We start from the raw sequence: 17421 nt of genomic DNA on the forward strand, positions 1-17421 counted from the left end.
TTTAAATATTTTAGGGATAAAGCAGGAACACATAATTTTTCCCTTCTGTACCTAAAAACACAGGGTAACTCAATGAACCCAGACTTTTTACCTCAAAATAAAAAAAAAACCTCTGAATACTCATGTGTTGTTTCTAAGTACTGCTCTGACTTGGTGGGGGTGGAACTGAGCTAGTTATTTTCCATTTTCTTTGAAACTTCCTTTTTTTGGCCTTTAATGTGGTGTACCGTGCTTCACTGGCCCCTCAGCAGTGGGCAGAGAACACTCTTACATGTGCAAATTTTTTGTGTATACCTAATTTTCATTCATCCTACACAGGGTAAAGGCCAGATCTTGTGGGGTTTTTTCTTCAAAATGATCTTTTGAGGCAAAATAAGAGAAAAATGTGAATGTAAACACAAACTGCAGCTACTGTCACGGGTTCTGCACACCCATAGTGCTAGTTTAAACCTGGGCTTTTCCCTGTATTTTGACATGAAACATCTCTCTATGTTGTTCTCGATACTTTAAATTTAAACATTAAATAGTTTAACTAAAATGTAGTCGTGGGGAACGGGCTCAACAAACCTGAGATGCTCCATTTGACATCAGAACGCTGCGGGGATCTCTGGGGGAGCTGGATTTCACGCTTTGTTCCCTGAATCCTTTTCTCCCGACGCCCCTCGCTCGCACAGCCGGGTGTTTTGTGCGTTTTCCCTTTTTTTTTTTAATTATTTCACCCCTTTGAAGCCCCCAGCGGCAGCTGGCGCGGGCGTTCCCCATTATTTTTGTTGTGCTAATGCGCGGGCGGGGCGGCGCTGGCAGCGCGTCGGGGGGCTGTGGAGAAGGGCCCGGGGGCCGCGGAGAAAGGCCCGGGGGCTGTGGAGAGGGGCCGGGGAGCCGCGGGCGGTGCCCGGGGCCGGGCCGGGCCGGGCCGGGCGGGACAAAGAGCGGCGGCCGCTCCCGCGCTGCCCGTCGTGAGGGGATTCAAATGGCGGCCCCGCCCGCGCGCGCGCCGCGGCCGCTCTGCCCCGGGCCCGCCCAGCAACAGGCGGGGCCTGGCTCCTATTGGCGGAGCGGGCGAGCGGCGCGCTCCCATTGGCTGCGGCCGCGCGGCCCCGCGGAGGGCGGAGGCGGGAGAGGGTGTTAAACGGCGCAGGACGGGGCGGCCATTTTGTGAGGGAGAGCGAGGGGCGGTGCGGAGCGGAGCGGAGCGGCGGGAGCGAGCAGTGCGGGCGGGGGTCGGACAGTGACGGCGGAGCAGCGCGGGGTCGGTTCCTCAAGGGCCGTGTGTGTGTCCGTGCTTGTGGGCGAGCGGAGCGGACAGAAGTCGGTAAGGGCGGAGCGGTGCGGGGAGGGCCGGGCGCGGCCGCCGCCATGTTGTGCTCCGTTGTTAGGGAAGGGGGGGCTGGGGGGCCCGGCTCCCCTCAGGTGTCGGTGAGAGAAGAAGAGGGAAAGCTCGGAAGTGAAGCTCCTGTCGGCGGGAGCAGACGGCCGCTGGGCCGGTGACGTTATCTCGGCTTTTGGTTTTAGTCCAAACGAGGCGGAAGGTGGAAATGGAAATGGGCGGCTCCTCTGGAGCTGTGGGAGGGATGGGTAGGGGGCTACTGAGTTTGGAGAGGGACAGGAGTTAAACACACTCTAGTGCGTCAATAGTAAAATCCCAGAGATCCCAGGAAGAGAGTGTAAGCGTTATTAAGGAATTACTTGGCTAGAGGAGGTTAAAGAAACAGCTGACAGATGACAAATGGAGCTCTGTGATGGCTGGGGAAGGGTTTGGACAATGAGCAGTTCCTGTATTGGTCCCAGTTCCCAAAGTATTTTCCATTGTACTTTACTTTTTCCCTACTAAAACGAAAGGGATAAAGTTCTGGGGTGTCTTTTTAAGACAGAACATGAGCAAAATGTTACTTGGGATATGCTAACTATGGTGGTGAACTTTATGTAAGTAGAGAAAGACAAAGCTGTGTCTCTTTGGGTGGGGTTTTGAGGTTTTCTTTGTAATGTGTTGTCATCTTTAACATACACAGAGACACAGCTGACTCTGAATTCTCTGAATTATTTCTGCTTGCCCTTTTTTTCCACCTCAAAGTGAAACAATTGTTTCCTTAATCTGAATTTAAATTTCTTTCTCCTTTCTGCAGCAGGACTTCTCCCTTGGAGCTTCTGTGCCGAGAATCCGATGTTGGGCTCGGCTCCCTGGCTGAAGACAGCAGATCAGCCCATGAAAACTTCTATTCCCAGCCTAAGGAAGGAGTCCAGCACAAGGCAGCACCTGATCTTTCAGGCTTGGAAGCAGGAAAGGGGGCAAGAGTTGGAGAGCGTGGAATCGGAGAAGACCACTGAGAGGTAAATGGTGGTGGGAGAGGGGAAGGAAACAGCAGAGCCAGCAGGGAAGTGCTGAGTATGCTGTGCTGGATTCTGGGTGTGGGCTTTGGGAACTGAATTAAATCTGTTACTTGAGCTGGTTTTCAGTTTATTTTGGGTTTATCAGAGCAATTATCACACGTAACAGGAAATCTGGGGAGTGGCTTTATCAGTGCAAACTTTGCCCAATCTTTAGGTGTTAACAGGCTGAATTTAAATATCTCCAGCACTAAATACTGACCAATTAAATCTGGCTCAGCATTTTCTGAGCAAGGTTTTGTCAGTCCCGTTTCTCCAGTTACACCTTTTCTGAGGAGAGACATGGCGTGTTTAGAGCTACTTTGGGTTAGATTAATTTTTGTCCCTTTGCTTGAAATCTAAACATTGTCTGAAATACTATGTTTAGAAAAAAAAGACTTACCCTGACTCATCTTGTTTTTACAGGTGACATTAAAGTTGAAGATGGGTGGTGGAGAAAGATACAACATTCCTGTTCCCCAGTCTAGAAATACCACCAAGAACCATCAACAACTTAAAAACAGGCAGAAGAACAAAGATCAGAATTCTCAGATGAAAACCTACGTGAAGAAGGAAAGAGGCCACGGCGGCAGCTCCTCTCCTGGTGCATGGCAGGCCATGCAGAAAGGGGGGAAGAACAAGGTTCACTTCCCCAAGAATCCCAACTGGAATCCTGCTCTATCCAATCGTAACCTGTTGTTCACCCCTCAGAGCAACCAGAACTATGCTGGGGCCAAGTTCAGCGAGCCACCCTCCCCAAGTGTTCTGCCTAAGCCACCAAGCCACTGGGTACCTGTTTCTTTCAAACCTTCTGATAAAGAAATAATGACATTTCAGCTCAAAACCTTACTGAAAGTCCAGGCCTGAGGTGTAACTTGTGTGATACTCAGAAGTGATTTCAGCTGTCAGGGTTTAAAATTTGAGCATTGCTGTTCCCACCTCCAGCTGCACAGGTGTGCAGGGCTGGGTGTTCTTGCTGCATGTAGTTAGTCACTTGGAGAGGGGTGGAAGTTTACATTCCCTTCATCTTTTACCTCAAAAGTTCAGTGCTGTGTTCACCTCACTGTGAAATAGCTGTTTTCTTGAAAATCAATCACATCCTGAGCAGTCACCATTTTACTGTATTTAAGAATAAATGGGACTGTGTTCCAAAATTGGAATTGTGACTCAGAATTGTTAGAAAACCACCTTTTACCTAACTTAATGCAGCATGAACTGAAAACAAAAACGCACTGAAAACTTTAGTCAGGTTATTTGCTGCTTTTCAGACTGGTGTGAGATTTGCTCAACACTCTGCAGAGCAGAAGCCTCCACCTGGGCACACAGGAGGCACAGCTGGTTCCTTTACCTGTCCCCATGAGCTTTAGCAGCACTCCTGCAGTGGTGGGTAAGTGTCTCAAGCCCATGACTCCCATCTGGAATGTTCTGGAAGGGTGTGGAAGAACTCTGATCCATAAAGCCTCTCCAGCTGTGCTTCCCAGGAGTCTCAGTGAGTGCCAACTAAAGACCTTGCATTGCCAGGTGACTGCCAAAAAAGCTCCCCCCAATCCTTTGTGTGCCCACATCACTGAGGAGTTCTAGAACATCCTTGTGTATCAGTTTTTATAAAAAAAGGTGGAGTAGTTCCTTAGTCTGGTCTCAAATTGGTTCCCCTCTAACAATTAATAGTCTGGGGCAGGTGTTAGATGTTCTCACAGGGAAGACAGAGCCATGTAAATACATGTAAAACATTGTAGCATATGTAAATTTCTGCTGGGTTTTCCTGCACAGAAGTATTTTTAGTACAAAACTGCTGAATGTAAGATGACCATGTTGAGTACGTGGCCTGGTTTTAAAAGAATGATATTTTGTTTAAAAAAGAAAAGTTAACAAAAAAAGAAAAAAAAAAAAAAAAAAACCCAGACATTTGTGGCTGTGCCCTTGCACTTCACATGCAGTGAATATGCACATTGTATTTGGTTGTAATCTCATTTTTTAAAGTAAAATCAGTGCAAAAGAGGCTTATTTAGGTTGTTTCTTTTTCTTAATTAAAGAAAAAAAATTTAAAAAAAAAAGAAAAAAAAAAAGCTGCTGGAGCCTCAGATCCTCCTGTTGTGGATGTGTAGGAGAGGTGCGTGTTCAGTGATGAAAAAACACTGAAATGTTCCAAATCAAGTGTTTCACAAGAAATGCAAATGCCTGGGCTCGGCTGCTTGATAAAAGTGAAGGATTGTAATCATTCTGTGTTTCTGAAATGCATCCATGCTCTATAAACCTTGTGTCCCAGTCTAAAATCCCTCGCAGAGCGCCAGGGCAGGGGGCTCCTGTGCTGTCACCCTCCAGCTGCTCCTGCAGCAGCCACAGCTGCACTGTGACAGCAGAACAGCCACGCTTCTTTGGAAATACAAGGATTACTAAAGAAAAAGTGCTTTAATCTGAACAGGCCTTTTGCAGATTGTGAAATGTTCAGAGGTGTCTTTCTGTACATTCCAAATGCGGTGGCAGCTGAGCTGAATGTTTACAAAATTACTGCTCCAAATCACATGGAATTGGCCGTCTCTAAAGTTGTGTTGTGACCTGGACCTTCACCAGAGTCTGAGTTGTATCCCAGTTAATTATCTATTCTGCGCTTCAAATTGTCAAGGACTGATGATGTTTGTACAAATTGGAAACAAAACATTTAAATAAACTTTCTTTTTACCCCCTAAAAGCATCTCTTTGTTTCCGGAGGAAATGGAAAAGCGGGATGACCTCATTGTGGTAGTTCCCTTCCCAAGGGAGGTTCCTTTAACTGCAGCCTTCTCTCCTTCATGCATTTTTCCAGAGGTTTGGGAACACGGGGCTTGAGAATTCACAGTAATGAATGCTCCTGACAAAAGCAAAAGCTGGCGAGGCCGGGAAGCAGCGCTTGGGGCTCCCTCTCCCACAGACTACGGCTGGATTAATTAAGTCAGAAGGTGCTCTCAAGTTATAGTCAAAACTTGTACATTTTATTCCCGATTCACAGGGTTATTTGCACAGATGGAACACAAAACTCAAGAAGAAAGGATGTGGATGAATAAAACATCAGCATCTCCGATCACACACTACAGGGTACAGAGTCTTCCCTTCCTACAATAGTCTCAGCAGCAAGAGCATCTTTAGACAAATATTATAGCAATGGACTACAGACTTTTTTAAGCAGGTTACAAGATAAATGGAAAAAACCAGCAATTCTTAATGGGTGATTATGTCCTAATAATGTGTCAATTTTATCCCTTTGTAATTCAAAATGTTCATCTGCAGCATCCCTGCGGAGGCGTGAGCAGCAGAGCCGTGCACTGCCCTGAGCACACCCCGAGCTGGCACCAGACTCTACAGGCAGGAAAAAAAGCTCTGTCCAAGCAGAGAGCTCAAAACAACATTGAAACCAAAAGATTCCACTTCCAGTAAAACCATGATACTGTACATTAAACATCTTGATAAGACATAGAAAGGATAACATTGAGCTTTCAGAGACCAGTCTATCAGAGTCCCTAATTAAACACCCAGCTACTTAACCACTAAATTGAAGATTTTTAATTACCAGTTGGGTGCATGGACTTTAGGTGAAAAAGAAGTTCCAATAGAGCCTTCTATGACTGCTGACACCAATCGATTCACTGCAGATATTTTGGAGCACAGCCATTACTTTCAGCAGAGTTGTTTTGTTTTACACACTACTTCAATTCTACAAATTTTGCAGGAATGACAAAATCTAGTTTTACCACAGAAAAACGTAATTCCCACCGTTCTTGAGACCCCAAAAGAAAAATGCCTAGACATGATCTTTTGTAGCCTGCAAAGTTCTTGCATTCCAGCTGTGCATAACCTGCAGGAAGCTTGCACAAGACAGGCTCCTGCTTTTTTTTAGGGCAGGACTGGGATACCTGCATCAAGGAAGGGAGATGTTATCTAGATGGGCTGTGGCTTGACTTGCATGAATGCATAAACATTCCCTGCCCTTTTGGCCACATCCTGCTAACTCGTCCCCAACTGAAAGGCCCACAGAACAGCTTCTTCACAATTTTTCCATGGGAGCAAGAACTAGGACAACATCTTTATTCATGCACTCTTGAAACATCGTGGGTTTGTGTTCGGCTTTTCTGGCTTGTTCATATACACAAGTCAAGTCAAAGTTTAGTCCTACCTCTGGGAGAGAAAGAAAGAACCATCAGAACTGGCAGACACTACATAATACTTGCAATGATCTGGCTTTTCAAAACAAAAGTTAAACTGCTATACATAAACGCTGAGGCACACAATATAAGGACATGCTGACACAACAGTTAAGGAATAGCTACTGTTACTCTGCCTGGACACGGAGATTCCTCCTCCCTCCTCCCGCCCTCCCAGCGGATCCCTGCGGGTCACAGGCACGCTGTCCCCACCGCCCGGGCACCAGCACCCCTCCCAGCAGCAGGCAGTCATGAAGACTGTATTTATAGAGGTAAATAGAGCGGGGGTTTCTGCTGGCAGAAGCAGAAATAACCACAGCTCAACTTCCAAAGGGTGAAAATTGGTTTATCAGAGCAATTCAGTGCTTTACAGAGGATTTTTGTCTTTCAGAGCAGAACCCTCAGCTGGGCACACACCAGTGCCAGGAGGCAGCTCCAATCCTGTTGCCACCTCTCACAGAACCACTGCTGGCACCAGTTTTGATATGGCAATTATAAATTGATATGGTCATGCTATAAATTTGATTCTGTATAAACCTTCAGTCATTGCTTTTAAGTAGTTTCATAACTTGGCTAGTAATATCTGAATTATAACCTGTGGGGCGAATCCATCCAGCAATAATAAATGTTAATGGCAAAGAAAATTCAATATATTAGAGTACAACTTAAGCTTAGCATTCTCAGTTTGTCTTGTAGCCCTTCAAAAATGTGAAGTGACATTTATGCATACACTAAATGAAAAATTTCTGCCTTTACTGAAATATCATAGTAAGGATTTTACTCCATAAGGGATGCATAGCTCTAGTCCTAACCATGCTCTGGAGTCAAATTCTAAAGCTACAATAATTCCAGTGGATCAGTATTTCCTTCATTTTTTTATTACAGCATGTTTGCTAAATTTACAGCAAGCGGAAAATAAGCTGGGTCTTTAGTTATTTTGATCAAAACATCGATGTTTTAAAGGTAGTACACAATATTTGTTAAAAAGAACATATAAAAATACGTTTTTAGAAGCCTCTATAAGAAAGGAAATACAAAGTTTAATCCCACAACTTTCCTCTGCTAGAGCTGCACGCTACTGCTACAGTTTTAAATAGACTTTTTGCTGTTTTTAAACTATACATCCAGGAAAGTCTACAAAATTAAAGGAACGTGCATATAAATGATTGCATAGCAGAACATGAACATTAACTGCAAACAGTAAAGAAAAAGTTAGAAATACTATCAAATGTACAAAGGTTCTAGGATCCACCCCTAAGCACGTTCCGCTGACGAGATCCCAAAGCCATCTGCGCTTTAAAGGCTGAAATGCTGAAACACTAAAACCAAACCCTAAAACATTTCTCTAAAAAGGAATTTTTGGAAATCAATGTCTTAATATGCCACAGACATCAGACAGCCAGGAACACTTAAGTGTTTGATGGTGGCTTTTGAAGGTAAAGACAAAAAAAAGGCAAAAGCCATTTCCATACAAAGGATCTTGCCTTCTAGAGAAATAGTGGTAAGATTGCACACTGGGTTTGTTATTTTTCACGTTCAATTTTCTAAATATACTGTATTAGTGATAAACTACATAACTAGAGATGCAGCTCTTGTTCATATCCAACTTCAAACATTTGTTCTGAAGGAAAATCAAATCTTGTAACCAAATCACTATCCATTCTGAGGAAAGTGATTCAGACTTGCTTGACCAACTGCCTTTTTGCAGTGTAAAAAGCAAGCCTGGTAACCCAGGGAGATGGCTACAGTTTGACACCTATGAATACACCAACTAACCACAGGAGTCATTGGCATAGAAGTTTACTTCTTATATACTGTACACACACAACTCCAAACGATCTACTTGTATCTAACAGCAGGAAAACTAAGCAACTCTATGGTTAACTGCTCACTAAAACTGAGAATAGATACAAAAAACTGCATAAAATGTACACACAACCTAATATTTAGTTGCTCTGCCGTTTGCTGAAATCTGAATTTAGGTGTTCCATTTCAAGGTGGGTTTTTCCCTCACATTCAGCACCAGCAGCCAGGGCAGAGGCAGTGAAGCCTCTATCCCGACGGGTCACGACACTGCACAGGCTCTGAGCGAGCTCCAAGGCCAACTCTGCCCATGTCGTACATGTTAAGGTCAGTACCACATCTCCAGACAGCAGGGTAAAGAGAAATCTCCCTGCACAGAGCTCCACCTGCCAACCTGCTGGTGCTGGTGGGCATGGAGAACACCTGCCCTGCCCTGGAGCCATGGAAACAAACTGCCAGGCTGATTTCCCAGCAGCCAGTGTTGCACTACAGCTGTCCAGTTTTCCTTTTTCTCACTAAGTTGAGAGTTGAAGAACCAGTTAAACAGCTGGTTTTACTGCCCAGCACAAACTGGTACCAGTTTCTCTATGGGTGTGACATTTGTAAAAGGACAATGTTGCAAGTTACGATCAATCAAGTCATCACCAAATATCTAGGCATTAAAAATGCAAATCTTTACAAAAATATACATAGAGACACCACAACCAAATCAGTAGCTGCCCATGACATTTAACCAAGTGGACAATCTCTCTCTCTCTCTGTGGCTTCTCAACACTGTTTTAGTTTCAACCATTGTCGGCTACAGGGAAAACTGACAAAGAAAGTAATTTTTAGCACTGTTGCAACATCATATTCCTGATAATTTAAGTAAACTGAACTGTGTGTAAATGAATCTTACATGCCTAAACAAACATGGATACACTATTAGTGGCCACTGGACTTGGGACTAGTCCAAGACCTCGATCTAGATTTTGACCTAGATCTAGAATGTGATCTTGACTGTGATTTGGATCTAGCTGGTTCTTTTTTTCTCGACTCCTTCTCATATCTTGAGCTGGACTTATAGTGTGTTTTAGAATCTGTTTTAGAGGTGCCTCTAGATTTGGTGTGAGATGCAGACCTAGACCGTGATTTAGCCTTCATTTCTTTCTTGGGCTGTGACTTGGATCGTGATCTTGAATTGGACTTAGATCTTGAAAAAGATCGATTGCGGTGTTTGAACCTATCAGAATAAAGGGGAGAGAGGAGATTTGAATGTAAAAACACTATTCTTAGACATCTAGTACATTAAAAATTGTTTACCGTTTTTGCAGGAGAAACTGGTTTTTTAAAACCTATAGTTAAAGGAATACAGTGATCTAGCTTGCAATTTAAAGGGTGTAAAAAGTGGTTTTTTACCTATCATTGTCCGAATGGCTTCTGCTACGACGAGGTCTTCCAGTAGGTCTACTGCTAAAAAGGTACATCAGAAAAAGTAAACGGTGACACATACCTATGTAAACATACAATTACTTCATACATTATATTTTCAAGCTGTGCATTTGCTTTTAGTTATTCTCCAATGCAGCACAGAATCGTTCCATTCACTATTCCTGACCGGATGCAGCATGCAAGGTATGCAACTCCCAGTGGTTACTCCCAGCATAGAAAAAAACCCAAAGATTATTCGAAAGCGAATCAAATAAAGAGCCAGCGTGGTGTGTCTGTGCTGTGCAGCTGAGGCCAGCCCCACACGCTACACTTACTTTCTGGGGCTATAGGATCTTCTATAGCTGTAATCAAAGGAGCGACTCCTCGACCGTCTGCGCTCGTAACTGCGACTCCGGGACCGCCTGTATCTGTCATAGTCATCGTAACGAGAAGAACTGTACAGGTTTCTCCCTTCCTTGGCTTTCATCTGGTTTGGTGCTGTAAAAATAGCAATATTTGCAGGTGAAGAAGATGCCCTAGTTTTTCCCCTCAAGGTCCAAGCCATGCATTTGGTGTTGAGCAGAAAGGCTCATTCGTGATTTGACGTTCCTGAAGGGACAGGTGAGAGGCTGCTCTGTGCCACTTGTTTAGTGCTGCTTTAGCCACTGGACACAAATTAATGCAGCCTTAGGGGCAGAGTAAATCTAGAAAGCAAAACAAACAAAAGAGCCTCCTCAAAACCAGTCAGGAAGGACTAATGCTCCACAAAAGCAGAACACGGAGCTGGACGAGGTGATTTCAGGCCAGCTGCAAACTGGCAGGGCAGGTCAGACCCATGACTGACACATTCTGACATTCCCGAATTTACCCAAGGAGTGAAAGCTAATTAACCACTTTTTCCTGACTGCACAGCACCACCATCACACCTGATCTACAGCTGTCTTTAATGATTAAGGCCCAGCTCATACAGAGGCTTTGGTGGATGCCACACAAAGAGAAGTCTGATTCCAAAAGAAACCCCCAGTAAAACAATTCACATTCACTCTACAGCTTAGTTATTAAAGTAATTAAGAATGAATGAACCTATCAGTCTTCCACTGTATTTCCTCTAAGCAGCACAGCTATCCTTCCTATCAAATTCAAACTCAAAGACGATGTTTTAAGTATTTTAAACACGCTGTAACAAACACCCTCTGTACTAAATGGCTTCAAATTTTATGTTTTTAGTGCTGCTTGCAACATACTAAGGTGGATTTAGTTAATTTTGTTCAGAAACTTGTTAGAAATCCCAATGTTTATACAGAGGGCAGAAACTTGTCCTTTGGAGTGTAGAATTTCCATTGACTCCATTAAAGTTAATTGTGAGGACTTGAGGGAGAACTGGACATTCAGGTTGCTTCTCTGAGAGCTGTAACTGAAGACCTTTAAGGTCCTTTTATTCCCAGGCATCACATGAGTATTACAGTCCTGGTTTAGACCAACGGCCTTATGCCAGGTTTTACAAATCTGTATCTCCCTGCAAATTATGCTTATGCACACAAACAACAGATTTAAAAGACCTAAAGTCTCTTTACATTTATCTGTTCAGAAAATACGAGTTCTGCTCCACCTTGAATTGAGATAACTTGAAACTGACTTTTATCCTGAAGCCAAATGAAGGTGAAGACATTACCTCAATCCTGGAAATCACACAGAGCTGCACAGAAAGCTCCAAAGAATGACCGTGGTGCCTGCTGTACTTAGTTATCCATTTATAATTAAAACGAGTCGTTAACAGTTACTGGATAAAAGGCAGAACATCCACGTGCTGTTTATACACAACATGCCATGTTTACATACAATAAGAACATACCCCAATCAGCACCATGTGCAGTGCTTGGTGCTGAAATTCAGGCTAAACTCAGGGTGTGATAAAATCCGGGCACTTACTCTTGCGGTCCCCCTGTGCAAACTGGATTTCTATTTGCCGACCACAAATCCACTTTCGATCCAAATTATGGAGAGCATCTTCTGCATCACGGACATCTTCAAATGTGGGCAGTGTTAAGGTACTTGGGAATTTGAGCAGTTTAACAGATTTGGTATTTAAAATAAAAATAAAATAAAATTAAGTTTCATTTTCTCATTTTACAGCCATGTTTTAAGTTTTTTAGTCATGCTACTCTACACACTAGTGATTTTTTTAATTAACCACCAGCTATCTGAGAACCCCTGTTATAAAATTAAAATCTTGTAATATGACCATGAATTTATCCATCAGCAAGCACTTGCTATGTGATATCTTAATTTTTTTCTTCTCCCACTTGTACTTATGCAAAGAAACCAAAGGTATCCTTTCAAAATACACTTGTTAATGGTCATTTAGTTCTCTCCACTACAATGAGTTTATTAAAATTAAGCCCTAGTTCTTAAATTATGTTGGACATACCAACAGTAAATATGAACTGTTAGCTTCGGAATTGGAATAAAGCTTTCCGTTTTGTTTCAAACAACTGGTTTTAGGTTTAACTGCTGTCACGTCACAGCCCTGTGCGCAGAGGAGCAGACGCTGCGAGCCCTGCACTGCCACTCAGGGCCAAGGCACGTGACAGACATTTATTTTAACGCTGGAATTTACACCCCTAATTCCAGCTTGTGGGACCCAGAACAATGAGCCGCCTTTCCCCTCCAGGGGGAATTCCTCAGCAGCATCATCTCTGCAGGAGAGAAACTTCCATTTCATTCAGACCACAGTTAGAGTAGCACTCACAAGAGAAATATTACAGGTTTTGTCAATGGACTAAACCAGAATAATTCATCAAATTACTGCTTACATGACAGACAGAAGAAAAACTGTTATTCTGTAGGATACATCAGGTATGACTCCTTTAATCTTGGCCACCATTCAACTTCATCTTGACCTTTAACTCTTTAAGTGCTTGTCAGAAGGACTTGTCATGAGATGCTTGGCCAAAAATGACAGATGGCTTTATCTTTAACTTTGAAAAACAACCTTTTCCCCCTTTTGCAGATAAAGCGAAGCTTTGTCTCCCATTATGGCTTGTCCTTCTTCCAGCTTTTCTTTATTTTTTCTTTTCCCAAACTCTCCCTTCTCTTCAAGCCTGATCCTTAAGAGGTCTTTGGCTTGTCTACTTGCCTTAATTGTTGAACTCTACTCTAAAGGTTCTTTCATGCTTTCTCTTTGGGGTCGCCATTACTGTACAGCTTTACATTCTGAGGCAACAACAGAGGACAGCAAATTAGGGGACAATATTAAAGAAAGAAGTTCACCTCATTTTTTACACAATCTGATTTTGATCAAGTGATTCCAGTTTCCATTTGTTAAATTAACAATGAATAGCAGCCACATTTTGCTAAGCACAACTTTACTTACACACCAGTGATAATAAAAACGTGCTAGACAATTTTGAGTCAGTGACAAATTTTCATTTAAATCACATAGTATTAATTTCAGTGACATAAGCAAGCTTTTATATTACTGGACTTAAGTTTTGCAAAAAAAGGCAAAGAACAATTGAGAGAAGTTAATCTTCAAAAATAACGAAACACCACGACAAAAGTAAGACACTTATTAGATACAACACAAAAGTAAACTGCTTTTTCATTTAGATTGGTTACCTCTTACACAAACTTGAATTTCAAACTTCAACACCCCTCACTAATGAGCCATCTGAAGAAAGGATATTGAACATAGGCAAATCCTCTGGGACGACGAGTGTAGAAGTCAAGTGGAACGTAAACATCAACTATAGGCCCATAACGACCAAACTCACGGCGCAAGTCTTCGGACCTGCAACACCACAAACACCTGATATGGCTTCGTCACTGCTCAAGGTGCTACAAAACACCCAACAAAACCAAACCAAACAAACAAAAATTCCAATCTGCAATTAATATGACCATCTCTGCTTTTTTGGAAACATTTGGTGGCGGATGAAAGTAGCAAAACACTTCTGGGGGAATAAAGCGTCTGGGCAGCTCCGTGTTGGCAGCACACGGAGCTTTTGTGAAACATTCAGCTCTCAGGATGCTCAGGGTACATGCTGGCAGCTTGAAACCAGCCTTCAGCATAACCCCAAAATAAAAACATAAACTGAGAAGTGATGCACATCAGTTCATTCAGTGCAGCCAAGGCTGGCAGAAAGTGAAAGAAAGGACTGGTAAATTATTGTTGTTATTATTCAAGTGCCTCATGTAACTCGACAGTGATTTTGCAACACACAAACATCAATTATGAGATCCAAAGAAACATTATGTGAACAAACAAGTCACCCAAACTCATTTCCATAGAATAATCAATACTTACAACCACATCAAATAGAACAGATCTCACTGAGCAGCCACTCATGCCCTCAGGATAGTTTTTCCAGAGTTGGCTTTAGAGAGCTGAGACAAAACTGCTCAGCTGCAACTACCCCTGGAACAACACCCTCTCCCCAACAGAGCTTTCTTATTCACGTGAGCTCCTCACATTTAATTTTGTGACATTTGAGGACAAAAACCTGCGTAAGAAGATTGATGCCATGCCATATTTAGGTGGTATGTGAGAGATACTATTGGTTTTTAGTATTTAACATTTCTCTTGCATCAACTGGGAAACAAATCCCCATACAGTCAGTGCTGGCAGAAGGGAACTACCACCAGGAACTCTCTGCTTAAGGTGAATCCTCAGCTGGATCCACATTATTGTAAAGCATTTGGAAGTAATCATCCTCAGCATCTTAAAGCAGAAGAAACTACTGGAAAAATGAACAAATTAATGGAAAAACCCTAAAAGTTTAATTTGAAGTTATTTGTCACAATGTTCTCAATTCATTTCATTCCATTCCATCGTGCCCACACTGCTCTTGTTCGCTGAACAACTTAGGTCCAAGTCACCCAGGCAGAATTGGAAAACTCGCATTTTATAAGACTAGACCTTACAGGCATCCCCGTACAAATTCTACACAAAAATAACAACACAGGAGTGCTCTGACAAATACACTCTGTGCCAACAACGCTCTGTAAATGTCCCACAGCTGATAACGAACACCAAAGGTGTTTTTTGTCACTAAACTGCCAAAGTGAAATGACGAAAACCAGCAGTTCACTAAAAGAAGCATATAAGGAATAAATAAGAACCTGTGCAATGCTCTGTTTTTGTTGTTTCAATTCCCTATGAGAAGTTCTGTCACCGCACACGTTTAGCCCTTACGGGCTCTCGGTACCACACGATTCTAACGGAGATGAAGCTCTGCTTCCCTCGACTCCGTACTGCGCGTCCTGAGAGGCCCCAGTACACAACAATTACCGCAGGAACATCGCACCTGAACAGGCAGCAGCTCGCACACTAACGGGACCGGCTACGCCAGGAATTTTGGGCACAAACGTTCTATTTTCGCCCATCTAGCAGCAATACTGCATTTCCAGAGGGGCATCCCAAACTCCAGCGGCTGTCCAGCATCGCCCCGGTGGCACATCCCGCCTGGATCTCCCGCTGGACACACTCAAAAAGGCTGCGGGGAGTTTCACTTTGTTGCGGCCCAGCTTTGTTCTTTCTGGACGCTGTTTGGAAACGGACCCGCGTGGAGAGGCGGGGAAATAGCAGCATCGCGAGGAAAATGGAAGGCAGGGCAGGGAGAAAGGAGAGCGGAGGGAGGCAGAAGGCAAAGCGGAGGAAGGGAGCGGGCCGGGCTCGCCCCCTTCCCTCCCCTGGCGGCGGAGGGACCCCCGCGCCCGCGGCCTAGCGAGCCCGCCAAAGCCTGCGCCAGCCCCCGCTCCGCCCCCACTCACCGGGTGTCGTCGGCCACGTTCCGCACGAAGAGCGAGGTGTTGGGGGGCCGCAGGTAGCGGGACATTGTCGGCGGCGCCGGGAAAGACGGAAGGAAGGAAAGGAGGGAAGGAAGGAGGGAGGGAAGGAACGAGCGCGGCCCGGGCGCGGCGGGAGCGGCTGAGGCGACCCTGGGGGAGCTGCACCGCCCGCCCGCGCGCCGCCTCTCGCGAGACTTCCCGGGGGGCTTCCGGCGAGAGCCGAGCGCGGCGCCAAAATCCGGCCCCGCTGCGGCAGCGCGCGTGCGCGGCGGCCCCGCGCGGGAGCTCCCGGGCCCTCCTGCGCGCGCCGCGCATGCGCTCTGCCCGCTCCCCCCCGCTCGCGGCCGCGGCGCCTCGCTTTTCCCGCCGAAAAGAGGGACGGGGGAGCGCGCGCGGGGCAAGATGGCGGCCGAGCTCCTGCCGTGAGGGGAGAGCGCGGCCCGGCCTTGTGAGGCCGCCTCAAAGCGCCACGACTGCCTCCTGTACAGCCAGCTCACACGTCCTCGGGCTATAAAGCTCTTCGTGAGGCTCAAGGGATCGCTTTTCCGTGGCCTTGTTGCAAAGTGTGGAGTATTGTAAAAGTTCTGTTAAGAAAGGATATGTGACGTTTTTCTGCTTTCAAGCCTAATCAACAAGAAGGGAGGCGTAACCCGTGAAACAGCAACCAACAAGTTCTAGGTGATGTCCCTGTGTTAGAATAACAAATTGGTAGAACTGTTTTTTTAAAATTCAGGGCTGGACATGCGTCAGTGATTTCAGACCTAGGGTGAGGTTAACAAAGCTTGAGGAAAAAGGCTGCCCGCTGATAGAGGACACAAAGAATGCAAAATTTATGGGCCATCTGGCAAGAACTCCCAAGATAAGGAAGAAACTAATAAACCTAACTCAGCAACTGTGCTGAAATGATCTCCAACTGGGTAGAATGTAATTTTACATTGTACATCTGCAGCGGCAGGTCGTTACCACCAACCCACAGACCGCTGACCCAAAAGGAGAGAAAGACTGAGCAGGAGTAATTAGCATGAGAAACAACAGAATAATTAACCAATGGAAGATAGAATACTAATTCAGAGCTATGTGATTTGTAGCTAAGGAACCCTAATTCCTTTGTTTGCTAAAACGTGTAAGTAGTGATAAATTTTGACCATTGGTGTGCTCGATTTGTGGAATCCCACAGGGCCCCCAACTGCGCAGCTCTGAAATGAATGGCCAGTGTCTCTCTGGGGTGTGTAACTATTGTTGCACACGGAGTAATTAATCCAATTTTTGTGGAGAACACCGTTACCCACAGCCCTGCTGAGCCCCAGGAGTTTTCATCACACTGTTTGCACAGGACCAGCCCTTTCCATTAAAGCCGTTTCTGAGATGAAAACAATACTGTTGGTGGGTGGAGAGATTATTTCTTACCACGCTCGTGTGTGACTCACATAAAGGTGGATAAAAGGCATGTCTGTGACCTAACAGTCACAGGGTTTGGTGAAGATTTCAATGGAAATGTCTGCATTTTCATGTGAGGGATTTTCAGCAAACTCCTGCAGGGACAGAAAGACTTTGAGCTGGTGCAGCCCTGGTGTCTGCCACCAGCGTATTTTCATCTTTATTTTTAATATTCATGAATGAAAACCGGTGGGAGGACATTGCTGTTCATATCTTAGCAATCTCACGCTAAGAAGTGCCTCATTTTTACAGGTTTCAAATGACAGATAATTCAAGTTTGAATGGCAGATGAAGTTCAGTCACTAACACAGGAGATGTGCAGCCATATACACTTCCAAAAAAAGGACTTTATGTGGTTGCATGTTCAGGGTCTGTGTGCAGGACTCGACACAGAAGGGATGGGGATCTCTGACCATGGTTTTTGCACTTAATATTTACAGTT

At 44.5% G+C, this 17421-nt stretch overlaps 2 protein-coding genes across 8 annotated transcripts; one reads left to right on the plus strand and one right to left on the minus strand.

Moving 5' to 3' along the window:
* The first annotated feature begins 1155 nt into the window (after nucleotides 1-1155).
* Nucleotides 1156-5053, plus strand: PNRC2 (proline rich nuclear receptor coactivator 2). Of its 2 annotated transcripts, none has more exons than XM_040086455.2 (3): nucleotides 1156-1312; nucleotides 2127-2328; nucleotides 2791-5053. In XM_040086455.2, the coding sequence occupies exon 3, from the start codon at nucleotides 2809-2811 to the stop codon at nucleotides 3229-3231; it is 423 nt and encodes a 140-aa protein (XP_039942389.1). In that variant the 5' UTR covers nucleotides 1156-1312; nucleotides 2127-2328; nucleotides 2791-2808; the 3' UTR covers nucleotides 3232-5053. The 2 variants fall into 2 exon arrangements, with proteins under 2 accessions (XP_039942389.1, XP_039942388.1); XM_040086454.2 differs by having other exon boundaries at nucleotides 1157-1312; nucleotides 2124-2328.
* Nucleotides 5054-5311: 258 nt separating this feature from the next.
* On the minus strand, nucleotides 5312-15721 carry SRSF10 (serine and arginine rich splicing factor 10). Of its 6 annotated transcripts, XM_058423542.1 has the most exons (7): nucleotides 15525-15721; nucleotides 13436-13542; nucleotides 11682-11783; nucleotides 10088-10250; nucleotides 9741-9794; nucleotides 9463-9564; nucleotides 5312-6513 (listed from the first exon to the last, which is right to left on the minus strand). In XM_058423542.1, the coding sequence occupies exons 1-7, from the start codon at nucleotides 15587-15589 to the stop codon at nucleotides 6495-6497; spliced, it is 612 nt and encodes a 203-aa protein (XP_058279525.1). In that variant the 5' UTR covers nucleotides 15590-15721; the 3' UTR covers nucleotides 5312-6494. The 6 variants fall into 6 exon arrangements, with proteins under 6 accessions (XP_058279525.1, XP_058279527.1, XP_058279526.1 ...); XM_058423544.1 differs by lacking the exon at nucleotides 9463-9564 and having other exon boundaries at nucleotides 9741-9791; XM_058423543.1 differs by lacking the exon at nucleotides 9463-9564.
* Nucleotides 15722-17421: the final 1700 nt, after the last annotated feature.

The sequence above is a fragment of the Hirundo rustica genome, chromosome 25 (assembly GCF_015227805.2).
Source record: "Hirundo rustica isolate bHirRus1 chromosome 25, bHirRus1.pri.v3, whole genome shotgun sequence".
Lineage (NCBI taxonomy): Eukaryota > Metazoa > Chordata > Aves > Passeriformes > Hirundinidae > Hirundo > Hirundo rustica.

Bases quoted from the DNA above. Each gene is read 5' to 3' on its own strand.
- PNRC2 (XM_040086455.2), top strand. From the start codon at position 2,809: ATGGGTGGTGGAGAAAGATACAACATTCCTGTTCCCCAGTCTAGAAAT.
- SRSF10 (XM_058423540.1), bottom strand. From the start codon at position 15,589: ATGTCCCGCTACCTGCGGCCCCCCAACACCTCGCTCTTCGTGCGGAAC. The intron at 11,784-13,435 runs ATCCTTTCTTCA...CACTGCCCACAT, and splicing joins AGGATTTGCCTATGTTCAAT to TTGAAGATGTCCGTGATGCA. The intron at 10,251-11,681 runs GTAAGTGCCCGG...CTATTTTTACAG, and splicing joins TGCACAGGGGGACCGCAAGA to CACCAAACCAGATGAAAGCC.